Raw genomic sequence first — 16,493 nt, forward strand, 5'->3', positions numbered from 1 at the left:
AAAAGCTTTGATACATTATGTTTTTGAGAACCATGGAAAGCTATTTGGCCGAGAACTGTTTGAAGGTTAGCCTAGCGCCAGGCTTTGACTTGGCAGACATCTTTAAACCAATAGTTGCTTGAGCTTTTAGTTTAATAATGTATAAAGTAAACGACTTTGCAGTCAAAAGACTTGAATACTGTTAATCCAGCATCACTATCGCATTTACTCAATTATGTCACTCTTATCATATAGGTAATATTTAACTAACTGCGTCACGCTACTCGAATTCTGATCGTGTGAAACATGTGCTAAAGAAACTTTCGCTCTTAATACAGGGAACGAATAAGTCTTGTTAAGCAACAGAAATATGTCGTCAGATTTAACTTGTTGGCCTCTGGCTCCAAAGTCGACCAATTTCTCCGGTGGTAAGTAAAAGTTACTTATTTTCTTTTGTGTTCGTTCAATAGTTTTTATCAAGTTTTGTGAAAACAAGCGTTTTAATCGTAGTTCAACAGAATACATGCGATTGATACGAACCGAATTTTGTTGTTTTAACTTCCTTGACCGATTCATAGTTTTCTGATGGCTAATTTATCATTATCATTTGTCCATTTACCTGTCTAGATGTATTTGATGCTTGGGGTTATGGGGGTGTTGTCTTTCTTGCCCTGCCTCCAATACTCACGTTAGCAATAATTGGAGTTTACTGCGAGGAAGTCTATTATATCATGCAAAAGACAAACTCAAAGGACTTACGGAATTCCTTGTTGTGGATTCTTGGCACGTACCCGGTATAATTAAACACCACAGTTATTTTAACTGCATGATATTCAATGAACTTCTGAAGAATCTAAAACACGTTATGTAATAGAACTTTTCAAACAAAATCATCTGATTCAGCCTTAACATACAAAAAATTTTTAGCATATATTTGTTGGCAAATCCAGTTGATTAAAGTTGGATACGGTAAACGAGCTGGAAAAGTTGTTGCCAATAAACGTTTTTACAGGCCATTATGGTAATTGGAACGATAGCGGTTTTCATGCCAAGGTCGTTGATGTACCTCACCTTCTTGTACAACATGTACGTCGCCTTTGCAACATACAAGTATTACTACTTGATGATTGTTTTCTGTGGTGGAACGTTGCCGTTTGTGGAGAAAAGCAAGCACAGGGAAGTTGGGTTAAACGTAATTCCATGCTGCTGTCTCAGCTGTTTGCCAACTGTACACAATTCACCGTAAGTGTTATTTACGTTTTGTTTGCTCAAAGGCAAAGCGCAGGCCCATAGGTTACATGTCATATCCATGTATAAGTTGAGGTCGTTGACCGGGCTTTTCGTCCTATGTTAAAATTTTTTGTTTATCGTTTTCAAACTAATGTACTTTCGCTTTAAGTCCTGAAGAAACTGTGTGTTGGGTTTGGATAAAGTTATGTTTAAGCAAATAGACTTGTGGTTACAAATACTTGTATTGTATGTGCAGGCGAATTACCCTCAACGCAAAGTGGATGATATTCCAAAATGTAATTTTGACTCCGTTCTATGGAGCTCTTGCTTGTCTTTTGAAGTCGGACTTTTCATTGTACTCAACGACGGTGAGATCTTTGAAGAACTGGAAACGAGTTCAATTATCACAAATACTTGTTATTTTCAATCAGGGCGTCTCCCCTTCTGTGTATATTTCGGCTTTTAATGGAATAGCGACACTTATGTGCATGTACGGTTTTAATTTGATACAGAAGTTTGCCAAAACCATCGAAGGTAAAAAAAAAGTGTGCAAACTATATGAATATGAGTTTGGCATCATTTGTAGTTTGTAACTTTTTCGGTTCAGTTGTTTTTTCTGGCTCTTGTCTTTACTTAAAATGTTGCATTAATAAAATTTAATACGTTACACTATCACTACATTTGCAAGGAATGGAGCAAAAACATGCAATCAGGGGTAAAACGGCTTGTTTTCAACTGATCATGATTGTCACCGGCCTCGAAGGAATATTTTTCAACATACTTGCCACGTTGGGCGTCTTCCCCTGCCAAAAACCGTTTGATTTCAACAGCAACAGAAAAGGTACAGTAGGACATGTAATGAGGCGCGGGCCTTTTTTAGTGTTGAATTGTTTTCTTTCACAGCATACAACAATTACGCCGTAATTATGCAAACGTTTTTCCTCGCCCTGATGGCAAGATATTTCTACAGGTTGGTGAATTTGGGCATGGGATCTCAAACTTTTTGTTTCTGCGACCCTCAATGAGTGGTCTTTATGTTATATTGCATTGTGTAAACAACGGAAAGCGATTCCTACAAAAGTCAATTTGTTTCGCTAACCCAAAATTACTTCCTCCAAATGGTTTTGTTTGGATTAATGCTTTCACAATGTTGTGTATATACCAGAACATGTATGAGCTTCTTAAACTTTTTGTTCTGCGAGTTCATTTCGATAGAAAACTCTGTGCGACTCCCCACCCCCCAAAAAAAACATTGCTACGCCGCCCTATACAGTACAAAATTGATTTCGGGAAATACAGAATTTATCCATGTAACAAATTTGTTTCTAATTTGAGGACCCCCGGATTAGAGATCTTTACTAAGTTTCAGACACATATAAATCGGCATGGAAAAACAAGGGTTTTGGGCAATTATAGTGTTAATATCATGAATTAATTGTAAATTTCCCTCAAATGGTTTCGAGATGATGGGAAATATGTTTTCCTAGTAAAAATCTATTGGCTTTTATATGGTAAGCTTTTAATATAAAGGTAATATTACACCAACTTAAAGTCCATCTAACAACCACCAAAAAATTACTAGGCGCAAAGCGGACATACAGCGTCAGCATACCTTGCACGACGATTTATCCATCGGTTCCGCCGTTTGCCCTAAAGCTTATCAGGACGAAGTCACGCCTACATTCGATGAAATCCCAGTCTCTTACAACGGTGTGAAATCGTCTAGAGATGAGGAAGATCATCATCATCATCATCTTCATGAACATCACCATGATCATCACCACCAACAACACAATTTTGAGCACAACAGCTCAGGGAGCACATCGGCTTGACTCAAAACTAAACATTATAAGCGTCACATATAACCTTCTGCATTTAGGGTTGTGATCCATGTATCTGAGGACCAAAGCTTTAGATGCTAAATTCACAACATTAAATCAGCAGTACACATTTGCAAACCAAATTTTTTTTTTAAATATACGTATGCATGTTTAGTTTTTAATAGTCAAACAAACAAAAGTAACTTGATACTGTAATTTTTTAGCAATGTGTCAGTATATGGAGCTAAATGTGCATTGTATGTCAATGAAGCACTGATTTTTCGCTTGATTAACTCTGTTGGTCTACAGAAAAACAGTTAATTTTTTTTCACAAAAACAGGTTAAAAAGGTAATCCGCGACAAATCAAAAGTAATCCGCGACAAAATCACGTTTACGCGTTGTAAGTGTACAAATAGATAAAGTGTTGGAGTAACTTAATGATAATGTAAGAGGAAGTGACAAAGGTGAACAACTAATAGCATTTAACACAATTTAACACATATATCTTTTAAAAATACGCAGCACGAGAAACACATACGTGTAGTCCTGGATTCCTCCTTTTCGCATAACTTTATTCGGATACGAATGTTAACACATGTGGACAAATCTCTTGGCTATATTTGTTTTACACCGTATATGTGGAATATATCCAAATGTTGCGATGCAATTCGTTGATATATAATCAAAAGTAGTGAAAGCAATTGAGCGAAGAGATTCTCAGTTTTGACGCAGTTTTGTAACGCATCGAAAGCACGCTTGTTTATCCCATATTTAACACAAATTATTTTGTCCGAAAAAACGAAAACAATTTCTCCTATTTGCCTTTTTGACAAATTTTTGCCACGTGGTGATTTTAACTGCTGCTGGGAAAAAAGTAGCATCAAGAAAAGTGAAAATACCCCAACTGTTATACCTTGCACGTAAAATGCGCGATCTTATCACCACAGACCCCATCACTGTATAGGATTCCGGTAAATCAGGGTTCGAATTAGCGGTAAAAAAACGTATCGCAAACACGTTACAACCTTAATACCAATACTTAAATTTTGCTTCTTACGCGATTGTGCATTACGCTTAAAACCTGCTGTTTTAAACTCGTTGACTCAACATTTGTTTCGTAATACATCGCCATCGTTTCATTGACTTGCGCAACATAGGCTTGACAAAATACGAGGATTGAAAGAAAATAGTCGTTGATATTGCCAAGAAAAGTTAACAACGTTGTTTGCATCAGCGCTTGTTGCGTGTACGAATGAATAGATAAAGAAGGATGCGGCGCCTTATAATCTGCTTCATGTTGCATCGCAATAATCTCAAAAACGGGTCGCAACAACTCAAAAACGGTTCGCAATTTGCGAATTGCAAACTGCTAATTCGAACCCTGTAAGTGCTCGGGTACTACCCCATACATAAAACTTCCAAAGCTGAAAATTATATGCAAGAGAAAGCGAGACGAATTGTGGCCCATACGTTGAACCAATATCACCCCATGAAACGGAAAGATAAATTACCCAAACAAATAAACTACAACACTACGTACAGGAATATTGACGTTTCTGTTGTTCATCCTGGGTACTGGTTTGTCATACTCTTGCCTGACCCGAATAAAAGTTATAACAACACCAAAATGCAAATTGTGTTAAATTTTGGCGAATTCTGTTATGTCAACAGTGCATACACCACCAGAAACAATTCGACTAGTCACAAAAATGGCAAAATTTGTTTTTTCTGTTGCTGTGAGATTAAGGTAGCCTTCTGCACACAAGCGGATTTAGCGGCTTGCTTGTAGCCACATGCAATTATTAACCAATTACGTCACCCATGTTGTGGCTCGGACGGCATGTGTACACTTTACGTCAAATTATGAGAATGTGTGGAGCACCACGACCTGCCTCAGTCTTCAGTGACAATCCATATGATGGCTGTGGAAACGACGTACAACTTTACGTGTCCCCCTCTTGCACCAGCGGCAAACAAGTTTTCCAGTGGTAAGTGTGTATACTTGTAAAGGGCTTTGAACAATATGTTGTTGTGTTAAATCATTGTTAAATATCTGCAGAACCAAAATTTTCATTTACGTCAGGCCTTAGTTATGGTTTGTTAACAGATATATCGACAGAAATTGAATTAAGGTGTTAAATTGTAGCAACTTCTACACATTCAAAGGAACGTAACAAAAATGTGTTACAAAGTCAACCACTTAACGTATCACATTCCAGATCGGTTTTAAAGCAAGTAATTTTCCATGAAACTTTATTGCAGAACACATAACAGAAGGTATTGAATGCAATGTAATTGATGTGAGTTTTCAGATGTCTTCGAAGCATGGGGATATGGAGGTATTGCATTTCTGGCTGTTCCTCCCGCTTTATCAGTGCCGATACTTTTGTTGTATTTCGAGGAGGTTTACTACATCATGAACAACGTTAAAGCGAAAAGTTTAAGAAACTCAATTCTATGGATTTTAGGAACATACCCGGTAGGATATTGCTACTATACTACAAACAAGATCGCAATCCGCTATGTATGAGTTTTTGAACGTGCCTAAAATAAATGCAAAGCGCCATATATGGACTTAACATATGAAGAGTTCAAAACCACAAAGATTTTTGCTTTGTCTTTTGAAGCAACTCCCCTTCCTAATTTATGTTCGGTTTAATCTTGGGTCACAAAAGCACCCAAATGTATCTTGAACATGTAATCAAATTGCAATTATTTGCGCCAAAGCTCATACAGGATAGATACCAGCATCGCACCGTGAACATTAAAACGTGTGCAAAACCAACACCACTACCGTTGGATACATTGTTTACAACATCAAAAATCTCTGCAATGTAACAGTTTCATGCCATTCAATATTTACAAACATGTTACAAAGGACGTAACATGCTGAAAGTCTACATACTTTTCTACAGGCGATTATGACATTGGGTTCATTGGCGGTTTTTCTTCCTCGTTCGGTCGTGAATTTCTCCTTCATGTATGGAATGTACGTCGCTTATGCCACTTACCGGTATTATTACTTGCTTATATCCTTATGTGGGGGAACGAAGGCATTTGTTGAAAGAAGCAGACACAAGAAAGTTGGATTAAACCTTCCTCCGTGCTGCTGCATCGCATGTTTGCCGAAAAAGTACAATTCTCCGTAAGTGGTGTCAAACTCGTCTGTTTACTGTTAATATAGTCACGCCATATGCAAAACAAACAAATTCCTTTACTCCTAATCGAGAGTTCATCATATGTAGGGCAGGTCATTGGGTTTTTGTGCAACCTCACAAGCACGGCAGTTTTTTTAATCATAGCTCTTGTCAGATAGTCTGTTGCTTTGCAGGAGAATTACTGCTGCCGCCAAGTGGTTGATTTTTCAAAACGTGATATTCACGCCGCTTTGCGGTTCTGTGGCGACCATTTTAAAGTCGGAAAACCTTCTCTACTCGGCAACAGTAAAATGCATTTGTTGTTTTGTATTTGATTGTTTTGAACGGGAATTTTTGTTTTAGGCATTTTCCCCTGCTTTAGTTTTGTCGGCAATTACCACCGTTATAACTGGATTATGCCTGTATGGCTTTTTTCTTGTTCAGAAATTAGCGAAAACGATTGAAGGTAAGTTGCTTATGATCGGCTCGGGCAAACGATTGCTTTGCATGCTAACTGTCCTCCAAGTCGTAAAGAACACATTTTTTTATCTGTACATTTTTTTAGGAATGGAATCAAGACATTCTATCAGAGGTAAAACTGTTTGCTTCCAATTAATTATCCTTATCACTGGAATTGAAGACATTATTTTCAACGCACTCGACGCGATGGGAGTTTTTCCTTGCAAAAAGCCTTTTGCGTTTTACAGTTCGAGCAAAGGTATAACTAACCAGTTGCAAATGGGGATTAACAAACACAATAGCCGTCTTATGAATGTATATTTCATAGTAAAGATGCAGCCAACCATTGCTGACTTGGCTATATGTGTGTTTTATTTGCTTATCATTTTCTTAAGTGTACTACAACTACGCCGTGGTAATCCAGACATTTTTCACTGCTCTTGCTGCGAGATATTATTACAGGTAAGTTGTATGCTGTTAACAGATAATTTTTGTATATATAGGCGTATGCAGCAGTAAAACCCTAACTTTAGGCCAAGGAAAGTATTTTGTTGCAATGGTACAAGGTGACAAAAACGTGTACTTTTAAACAAAAAAAAATCGTTTTGTATACCCAAACAGAGAAGCACAATTGTTACCCAAAATTTTGAAATTTGGTGCATTGTTGCTGAAATGAAATTACCAAGATATGTCGGTTTGGGACTTAAAACACTTCGCGTTATCAACGGCTAAATTTGGATGTGAGGTCTTTTCACCCTTCGCAAGCCCTCTGCGCTGGTTGAGATATACTTGCTAAGAACAAGTATTTTTATGTTTTAACTGTGCAAACATTATTTCAAATTATTCAAACTAAACTAACCTTTTTTCATAGGCGAAGGACAAACTTCTTGAGTGAACGTATCCGCAATAATTTGAGCATTAGCTCTGGACTAGAAACTTCCTCAACTTTTGCTGGAGTGACAATTTCTCCAAGCAATGCATCAGTACAACGGCATTGTCATGATTTCTATCGCAAGGTTTCAGACTGCAGTGCTTCGGATTTTTCACGTGTTTAGTGGAACTGGTGTCACTAAATTTACCATAATATACAATGGAATGACAATGTGCTTATATGTGCATATATAGCCTTAAGCATGAAGGGTCGCAGTTGGTGTGTCGAAAGTTGTAGGCGGAATTGCATCACCGCGAACCCAACATCCAACCTGTCAAGAAAGTCCCGGTGAGACAACATGCTGTCTGCAGGTCCTGTCAGAACAAAACCGAGATCTGTGCTGGTCGATGAGACCAAATCTGAGAGATCACATTGCGATCTGTTAGACCGAAAACCATGATCTGTTTATTTGTGGAAAGACTCGCAAATATATAGGGCGATATCGAAGATGATGCAAAAACAAAGAGATAATTGCTGCGAAAACGCGACAAAGGAGACTTAGGAGAAGTAGCGCTAGTTGTGAAAGACGGAACGCAAGTGGGATAACTAGCGAAGGCGTCAGAAAGACGGGTGTAAATGTAAAAGAGTAGAAAGACCAAGTTTAAAACAAAATATCAATAAATATTCGAATTACGACAAGCCCAAATCCCTACACACAAAAATTATGATTTTTAAGTCTGCTGTTGAGCTAAATATGCGTGGTAGGAGGCAACACTATATGTTTTTTTTACAAAATTAAAATATTACAAAAGTTTCAGTGAATTAAATTCAAAATGTGCACGATTCTGTCTTTCAAGCGAGAATGTAAACAATTGCGTGACCGAACAATTGCGATTTATGACAAAACAATGCGCAATTGCGAGGGCGGGAATTCTTGACCTGGAGGTTTTTGTTGTTGTAGCTTTTATAGTTGCAGCAAAGTATAAGGGTTTTCTTAGAATGGCTGTCAGCGTGCCAACAGTGGTAGATTACTCCGACCTTATTGAACAGCGAAATGGAATGATAAGGGTCAGTTGTTTACTTGTATGTTGTCCTTAAAAGTAAAACTTCAAATAACTCAATCGATGCATTCGCCATTGACCTATTTTTACGCCAAAAAAGTGAACGGAATGGTTGATTTAGTGACATTGCCGACCGTTTTGCAGATGGTAGAAGAACTCAAATATGCAAGAAAGAAAAATGGCGAAATACAACTGGTTGTAGAAAAGCTGCAGCAAGAAAAACTAAATCTTCAGGCTCGTTTGCGAGATACAGAAACAAAACATGAAGTTTGTGTTTTAGAACTCTTATTATTCAAAGCAACGATACTTTCCTGTAGTTTCAGCGCACTAAAGTTGAAGAACTCAAAAGCCGCTTGAAAAGTATTGAGGAAAGCATTTGTAACTCAAAACCCGACAATGAAAACAATAAACTGCAGGCGGCGCTAGAGAGCTGTCAGGTTACTATCGAGAAATTGAGAAAGCAAATTTTTGCCCAAAGTGCAGAAAAGTTGGTTTATTACAACAAAAAACATCGCAAATTTATTTGTATGCAAGTATTTTGTATATCAATTAGAGTGGAATTGGAAAAGAACATCGTTAAGGCTGAGGAAAAATTGTCAGCAAGAGAACGTTCATCAGAGCAGTTTAGAGAACAACTAATCAAGTTTCGCGAGATTACCGAGAAAATTCGAAATGACCTTCGCGAGGTAAAATTTCAGTTTCAAAAATTTAAAACCTAAAGGGACATTCGAAATATTGTTTTACGTATATGCAGACCCTTGAGGTTCAAGAACGTTTGGAAAAGAATGTGATGGAAGCTGAAACGATCAATAAACACACAACGCAAGCCCTTAAACATAAAAATTGCATCATCGACGACTTGGAAGCAGAACGGGACAGCTTAAAGAAAGAAGTATGATTGATTTTGTGGATAGTAAACATGTATCAGGTTTACGATGGTACAGCGTAACGTGTAGGCGAAGTAAATGTGTTGGTTAGATTTAACAACGTTATTTGCTAATATTGGCATATTGTGTGCAGATGGCGTCCTTAAAAATAGCCAATTTGCCTGGAAACGACACCATAGTTATGAGCAGGAAAGATTATGAACAACTACAAGTGCAAGTAACGTTTTGTTTCTCAATAATTTCCAATTGTTTTTCACCAAAAACGTCAAAATTCTCATTTAAGAAGCACGCACGCAAAAACATTTTATTGAAATCCTCAAAGAACCATTTTATTCTCATAACATACACGAAACAACCAATTTATGATTTATAAAGTTGCGAAAATATTCCACGGAACAAACGGTTCTGTCAAGTTTTGTGGCTAGCTTGAAGACCGAGTTACATGAATGTAAAACAGCATTAGGCGAAGCCAACGTTGCCGCTGCCAAATCCAGTGAGTTGCTTCTGCGAAGTGAAAACCACTTCAAAGCCGAGGTCAAAGGTGGGAAAAAGTTTTCAAACACAAAATTTAATGTAACTTATTATTGTTTGTCCTTATCGCAACCGATTAACCGTATATATAACTTAGAATAGAGTTTGAAGCAATGTCATACCTATAAGTGTAAATATCGTGTCGTTCCCAAACGACATCATATGTAAAATATCTACAGGGTGACATTTGCTTGGCCTTGTTTTCCATGCAAACCAAAGTCTGTGCTGCAGTAAAATTGGTTGAAAACTTGATAAAACGAAAGAATTTGGTTTTCTGACAGAACTACATGAAAAGTTGCAGAACTGCTTTGTGGAAATCGAAAAATTTCGAGGTGACGATCTTTGCAAAGAAAGCAAAAAATTGTGACTGTGCAATATTGGGAGCAAGTTTCGCTTGACAACTTGTCTGCTTTGCTATGCACCGGGCGAGTGTATACTGTATATACATGTATATAGTGGAACATGCATTTATCTAAAACTTATGGCGAACACAAGTTAGTTAAAAATAAAGATCTGCAACATATACAAGAGGGCTATGGAAATTGTTTCCCAAAAATTGTCTTGGCAACTCTTTCCTCGAAGTACAGCAGAACATTCGTAGCAAATACCAAAATCACGTGATTTACAAATTTTATTTAATAACCAAGCAGTAATAATAAGACAAGCGTATATGGTGTCTGCACGGCTCGCGTATAAGCAGTTTTTATTGTTTGACGCGAGAAATTCGAAGTGACTTACGTAAGTAACGGAATAACGTTTCCATTAAATGTTTGCTTAAAAGTCTCTTCCATCCTTATGCAAAAACTAAATGTGCCCAACAGACATTGAAACAATATTGTGTTACTGTACAGAATAATATTCCCAAATCAAGGTTTTGTCAATGGGTTTAAATATGCATGCAGTTATGGAATAACTTCTCTTAAAGTAACTCCACGTGCTTTTCTGTGAACATCCCCTACACGTCTGTTTGTGCTACACGATCTCATCAATAATTACTTAAGATTGCTACAGCGACATTTGGTTTAGAGAGCATCACTGCTCTTACAACGATTGGTTTATGTAAATAGTTGCAATTGTGTTTTTATGTTTTCGTTGCGTATTTTTTTATTCTAACCGTCTAACGTGAGTAGCTTTTTTAAGTTGTAGTTAATACCACCTTTTCTGGTAATTTTCTTGACCAAGCCCTTTCGGTTCAAAGCTGGTCGTTTCTGGTCACTTCAGTATACCCGCGGTAGTGCGTAATTGTACTTGCCATTGCGATGGGAAAAAATAATGATGAATTATGCATAAAGTGAAGCTATGTATGTATTCGGAAGTTAAAAGGTCTACATGAAGTGCAACTGAATGCTAGCTGCATGATTTCGTATTAACATTATTCAAACTTATTTCATGGGTATAGACAGGAGAGGGTAATGCTGCCAGTGCGGCGCATCAGTGCCTCTGCTTGTCTAAAGGGCCCTTGATAGTCAAATGGGTCCACGAACAGTTTTTTTTTCGTAAATGCTGGTTCCAATTGCGTTTGCAGAATAATAAACTAATTTGGATCAGTTCGAACCAGGGTCCCCCTAACATAGAAATGCATATCCTGGATTCCACCTATAATATCAAGTGATGTTCAAAAAAAATGGTATTCGCACCGGCACATTTGTTTCTCCCAGGGTTCTGGGTATAGCAGGCATAGCAATGTTGTGTTTAATACTTTTCTGAAGGGCATGAGCCCATTCTCCTACTTGCTTGATTGACAATCGCTAAAAACCGAACATAACTTTTCAATCAATCATAGCGGGTTTCTTTTTACACAATGTTGTAGGCCCAATTTACCTCTTCAAAAAAAAATTGCCTTTACAAATGACATTTAACACACAAATCACTTAAATATGCTGGGACTATTTGCTATCTGATGGGATAAAAAAAACGAATAAAACACAAGTAGAAAAGAAATTAGCCTAAGTGACGTTGATCGTATGTCAACGTTTGTCTTTACCCAAGAGCTTTCAAGTGTCCATGAAATTGCCGTAATAGGCTAGCCAACTGCTACCCTTCAGAAGTTAATTGAGCGACACACTACACTTCGATCGATACCAGAGATTTGGTTGCGGATACGCGTTATCCGTTTAGCCCTTCCAGCAAAATCCATACGTAAAAGCTTCGACCGCATTTTGGCCCTGGGCTAATTTGAAATTCCCGTAATAAAAGTGACAGGCAGGTAAACAAGTCCAAAAAATAGATCCAAAAGTGCTTACTCAAACCCGGTGTGTATCAATATGACCCGTTGTCTGTGCGATACTTCAAAGCGAAGTCGTCTGACTGAATAAAGCCACGAAGCCACACGGCAGACATAATTGCCACCGTTTCGTTGATGGACGGCAAGTTTGTTTGCGCAAAACCAACGAAGCGTTTTGGTCTTCCGTCCATGTGTTAGTTAAGGCGCAGCAGGAGGCTAACGACTCCCAAGATAAAATAAATTAACAACCAAACTGCTTATCAACCACAACATATTTAAAAGAACTGTCTATTTGGTAGGCTACCAAAGTTACGTGCTTTATGCTTTGTTTGCCTATCACACTGTGAAAGTCGGTGCCTAAAAATAATACCTGCGTTAAACCGGACTGCTTAAGGTTCAAGCGAACTTTTACATTTTTCCAGTGTGTATTTAACCAAAATGGCTTGCATGAAAGTTTAATACAAAAAAAAACACATTTCTGAAAATAAACCATGTATAATAATGTTTTGAAACACCTGTTTGTGTTCAGTATCTGCAAGTTCGCGGTTCGTTAGATCAGCTGTAGTTCGGCGTGTAATAATCGGAGAAAATGCTAATGAGTTCTACGGGTATAATATTGGCACCTCCAGCCAACCATTTCAAAAATAATGAGCACTTCTGTATCCAAATTTGGCTTCCCCTTTTGGAATTCCATGGCAATGGTTGCGCCCTGGACGGAACTTAACGAGTTGGTAACAAAGAAATACCATCTTTACGGCTTAGGGATGTGATTTGCGTTTATTGCTGTCGTTAAAGCTGCTTGCGGCGGAAACTACTATTAGGAAAACTGGTGAAAGTTGTAAACACCCTGTGGATAATATTGACATGGACATTTCTCGAAAAGCGTAGTTTGTACATGACTGGATGGTGATTAAGTCTTTAAACCCGCTTCAACATTCAAGCAGTTCACTATTGAGGTGCGTGGGGATGCTGATACTGAAAGATAACTGCATGATAGTTACTGATAATAATTTGTTTTTTCTTAATTCTCAATCATTCGGACAACTTTAAAACCAGATAATTTATGCTCGGAAAATGGAAAACCAGTGCATTGACAGACCTATGTAAAAATTCACTTGTGTCTGCAGTTGTCAAAATTGTCCCAAAACACCCAGCGGTTACATAGCACAGCATTTTCTCCCCGAAAATTTACTCTCCATTTCGCTCAGCGTGACGAGTCAGACCCATTACTTACACGCAAAAAGGATTTACCGCCCGAACAAATTGCCCCAAAGGCTCACTGGTAAAAAATCGCATGCTTAGTGGCTTCCTTTGACATTTCCAAAGGAACATTTGATCGTGTTCGCAGCATTTGAGGTTATTTTGGCGGTTTGAACAAACGACGTGTCTGTGCGTTTTGTTTTGTCTAAACCAGAAATAGGAAGTTAGAGATTGCAAAAGTCACATTGCCCTTTGAAACATTTTTTAGTTCTTAATTGTTAAAAGGTTTATTATTCCAAACCTTTTTCAGTTCTTTAATTGTCCAATATTCAACATCACCTTGTGCTATTGACCGTTATAACAGGGCAAGTGTACTAAAGTATATGACGATACTTTTCTTAGCGCTTATAATTACAATGAGTAGATTGGAAGAACGTGTCTGAACAAAGCTCATAGTTCAAGCTAAACACGACAACACAGTTCAATACGGTTCGGATGAATCAACACACTGTGTTTTCGTTACCATGCCACGAAACTGGTCTGTGTTGATTCTGGGTGTAGGGCTTGGATGATGTGGGTTTATTGCACCCCTTGGGAGCTATTAAACCTTTGCTAGCCAGCAGTATGGCGATTAAGTACTTGGTATACGAACTATTAAGAATAACCAAATTGTTACTGACGCTGCCAGGCAAATTTTATTGCTTAATACTGCTCTTCTTGCAAATTTTATCGACGTTTCGCCAACCTTAATCAGGAGGTATGAAATATTAAGAATAACGACTGCAAAGATATTTATTCATAGCCCGTAAGTTCGAAACTACATTAAAGTTTGCAAGTTTGTAAATTGAACCACATCAACACAAAACAGTTAATTCTCTCGTGTTTGTTCTTTTCGTGTACGTGAGGATATAAACCACATATTGCGTACGAACACAAACAGAGTCACATATCAGTACAACAAGAAGATTAGTTCCCTGTGAGCAAACAACGGTTTGTGGAAACTTTGACCAACTAAATGCCACAGCAAGACTGTATTCTGCATTGTTATGTACAACAGTTGGTGGTGCATGGTGTTTAAAAACATGTTGAAGATAGGAACACAACTCGCGGGTTTTCTCATAATTCTGAGTATAAAGAGACTTATAATGATGGAGCTACACCAATCGCGTCATTCAAACTGATGATGGCATAAGTTTTTTGCCGAAACGTCTTCTTTTAAGCATGACAGTGTTAATAGCAATATGGGCCAGTCTCTTTATACCCAGAATGTTGAAGATAATTTGCCAAATTTTCAATTTGTGTCAGCGATAACAAATTAAAAAGCGTTTGTTGACCTGGTATTCTGCACAAACTTTGTAACACTTGCACAAAAATGTAGTAAAACATAAACAAGCAAGGCCCGAAGACAGTTTCTCTTAATTTGTAAGGCAGAAGCCACAAGTGGGTCTCGTAAAAACCGTGAACACCGTAATGGCGTTCTGAGAGAAGGCGAGTGATGGCCTGTAAAAAGTTAACGCGCTTTAAACAAACTCGGTAAACAGAACCGAACGATGCATTGACACAATGAGTAATTTAGCTGTACACCAGCGGTTGGAACGTGGCCAAAATAACCTAGCCTCCATTCATGAGCAGCAATCCAACCTCGCAACTTCGCCCATCCACTGCTTGCAATCTTCAGTCCCCAGCAGGCGTGGTTTAAACTTGCGAAGACTGCGTTTCGGCGTGTGTGGTAACTGCCATTGGCTGCATATCAAGAGTAAAATCCTTGTCCGGCAGTACAGGATTCATACGCAGCTTTACGAAGACGTAAATCCAATGCATGAGGTAAATTGCTGCCACCGCCGTCCCCATTATTATCACCGCAAAGTTGACCCCACCGTTTCGATGTTCTAGACTAAGCGGTGGTTCGCAATGTCTGTCCATCAAGATATCTCCTTTGTCGTCGAAGCAAAGCCACACGAAGAGCCTGGACGACGCACAGTACCAGACTGCGAACGTGCAGGCAACAGCGAAAATGGCGTTCAAACAGCAATCCACCTTTAGGAGCGCTTTACTGGGGCGACAGAGTGCAAAGAATAGAAATGTTAGACAGGTGAGAGTCCATATACTGAGGGTGATAGCGATTATGATGAGCGCTTCTTCATTGACTTGCGGCGTTTGGTAACTGTTCGCCATCACTGGAAATAAAAAGGCAAGAAAACTAAGGATCAGACGCACCTAGTGTTTATTTATTAATGAGGGAACTGAATCCCGAGGGAAACAGCGCACCAGCAGATAAACAACTTCACATTTAGATGGAGTGGGAAATGATACAGCTCAACAAAAATATACATCCTGGATAAATAAACTCGTAGAAACGTAAAGGATTTATTTGTGGTCGTTCACCTTACAATGACCCGCAATTTCCATAAATTTTATCAGCTATAACTCCCGTATTATAGTCGGGTGTTTTTGTTAGTTTAAGCCTGCCGGGGGCAAAGCTAACAAAGCAGCAAATACAGCAATAGGCAGTTAAACCACCTCTACGTTCTCAAAGTCGGTAAGCCTTACTTACCGTCTCCTATGAACATTAAAGCCCAGCACGCAAATCCAACAATAAGTTCGGTGATCTTGAAAAGGCCATCGGCCGATATGAGGAAGCTCTTTTGAAAGCGCAGAGAACAGATCGCCATGTTGACCCTCAACCTGTGCCTATTAGCAGTCACAGCAGCCTGCACGGTGCGCCTGACGAAAAAACGCTATTGAGTTAAGAGCGAATGCACAGCGCGCACACAACCACGTCCAACCACGCCAACAACAGCGCAACTGTTTGTCTTTCTGCCTTATTAGAGGGGGATTCCCCCGCGTTACGCAATTTGAATCCGATTCTGGGTCTGTGGACCAGAGCTGACACTCCGTTGTCTGTAATTCGACGCCGGATTATCACTAAATTGACGTCGGTCATATCCTTGATGCGCTATCACTCTAAATACCAATAAAAATGTGCCTCAGCCCGAGGGGCAAGGTGAGCTTTCCGACTGAGTTCTCCTGCAAAGCAAACACAGGTGGGGACCGTTAGCCTTTTTTACGCTCCCACCAACCAGCAGACATTTT

At 38.7% G+C, this 16,493-nt stretch overlaps 4 protein-coding genes across 4 annotated transcripts; 3 read left to right on the forward strand and 1 right to left on the reverse strand.

Moving 5' to 3' along the window:
• The first annotated feature begins 349 nt into the window (after positions 1 to 349).
• LOC145913884 (organic solute transporter subunit alpha-like) lies at positions 350 to 3,041 on the forward strand. The gene is made up of 8 exons (XM_083001650.1): positions 350 to 407; positions 607 to 773; positions 992 to 1,221; positions 1,466 to 1,577; positions 1,641 to 1,743; positions 1,898 to 2,050; positions 2,113 to 2,179; positions 2,792 to 3,041. Exons 1-8 carry the CDS (start codon positions 350 to 352, stop codon positions 3,039 to 3,041), a joined length of 1,140 nt encoding a protein of 379 aa, XP_082857776.1.
• Positions 3,042 to 4,948: 1,907 nt separating this feature from the next.
• Positions 4,949 to 7,681, forward strand: LOC145913885 (organic solute transporter subunit alpha-like). Its single transcript, XM_083001651.1, has 8 exons — positions 4,949 to 5,018; positions 5,293 to 5,369; positions 5,946 to 6,175; positions 6,362 to 6,473; positions 6,531 to 6,633; positions 6,733 to 6,885; positions 7,022 to 7,088; positions 7,498 to 7,681. Exons 1-8 carry the CDS (start codon positions 4,949 to 4,951, stop codon positions 7,679 to 7,681), a joined length of 996 nt encoding a protein of 331 aa, XP_082857777.1.
• An 815-nt stretch (positions 7,682 to 8,496) lies between these two features.
• LOC145913886 (uncharacterized) lies at positions 8,497 to 10,343 on the forward strand. Its single transcript, XM_083001652.1, has 8 exons — positions 8,497 to 8,565; positions 8,703 to 8,825; positions 8,876 to 9,045; positions 9,112 to 9,244; positions 9,313 to 9,450; positions 9,579 to 9,662; positions 9,821 to 9,986; positions 10,258 to 10,343. Exons 1-8 carry the CDS (start codon positions 8,497 to 8,499, stop codon positions 10,341 to 10,343), a joined length of 969 nt encoding a protein of 322 aa, XP_082857778.1.
• Positions 10,344 to 14,206: 3,863 nt separating this feature from the next.
• LOC145913796 (uncharacterized) lies at positions 14,207 to 16,401 on the reverse strand. Its single transcript, XM_083001551.1, has 2 exons — positions 15,955 to 16,401; positions 14,207 to 15,577 (listed from the first exon to the last, which is right to left on the reverse strand). The coding sequence occupies exons 1-2, from the start codon at positions 16,070 to 16,072 to the stop codon at positions 15,096 to 15,098; spliced, it is 600 nt and encodes a 199-aa protein (XP_082857677.1). The 5' UTR covers positions 16,073 to 16,401; the 3' UTR covers positions 14,207 to 15,095.
• Between the last annotated feature and the right edge of the window lie 92 nt (positions 16,402 to 16,493).

This window comes from Ascidia mentula, chromosome 9, assembly GCF_947561715.1.
Source record: "Ascidia mentula chromosome 9, kaAscMent1.1, whole genome shotgun sequence".
NCBI lineage: Eukaryota > Metazoa > Chordata > Ascidiacea > Phlebobranchia > Ascidiidae > Ascidia > Ascidia mentula.

Coding starts and splice junctions, on each gene's coding strand:
- LOC145913884 (XM_083001650.1), top strand. CDS start 350: ATGTCGTCAGATTTAACTTGTTGGCCTCTGGCTCCAAAGTCGACCAAT. Junction 1,578..1,640: donor TTTCATTGTACTCAACGACG/GTGAGATCTTTG, acceptor ATTTTCAATCAG/GGCGTCTCCCCTTCTGTGTA. Junction 1,744..1,897: donor GTTTGCCAAAACCATCGAAG/GTAAAAAAAAAG, acceptor TACATTTGCAAG/GAATGGAGCAAAAACATGCA.
- LOC145913885 (XM_083001651.1), top strand. CDS start 4,949: ATGGCTGTGGAAACGACGTACAACTTTACGTGTCCCCCTCTTGCACCA. Junction 5,370..5,945: donor CGAAGCATGGGGATATGGAG/GTATTGCATTTC, acceptor ACTTTTCTACAG/GCGATTATGACATTGGGTTC. Junction 6,886..7,021: donor GTTTTACAGTTCGAGCAAAG/GTATAACTAACC, acceptor CATTTTCTTAAG/TGTACTACAACTACGCCGTG.
- LOC145913886 (XM_083001652.1), top strand. CDS start 8,497: ATGGCTGTCAGCGTGCCAACAGTGGTAGATTACTCCGACCTTATTGAA. Junction 8,826..8,875: donor ATACAGAAACAAAACATGAA/GTTTGTGTTTTA, acceptor ACTTTCCTGTAG/TTTCAGCGCACTAAAGTTGA. Junction 9,046..9,111: donor TTTGCCCAAAGTGCAGAAAA/GTTGGTTTATTA, acceptor TATATCAATTAG/AGTGGAATTGGAAAAGAACA.
- LOC145913796 (XM_083001551.1), bottom strand. CDS start 16,072: ATGGCGATCTGTTCTCTGCGCTTTCAAAAGAGCTTCCTCATATCGGCC. Junction 15,578..15,954: donor TTTAATGTTCATAGGAGACG/GTAAGTAAGGCT, acceptor TTTTATTTCCAG/TGATGGCGAACAGTTACCAA.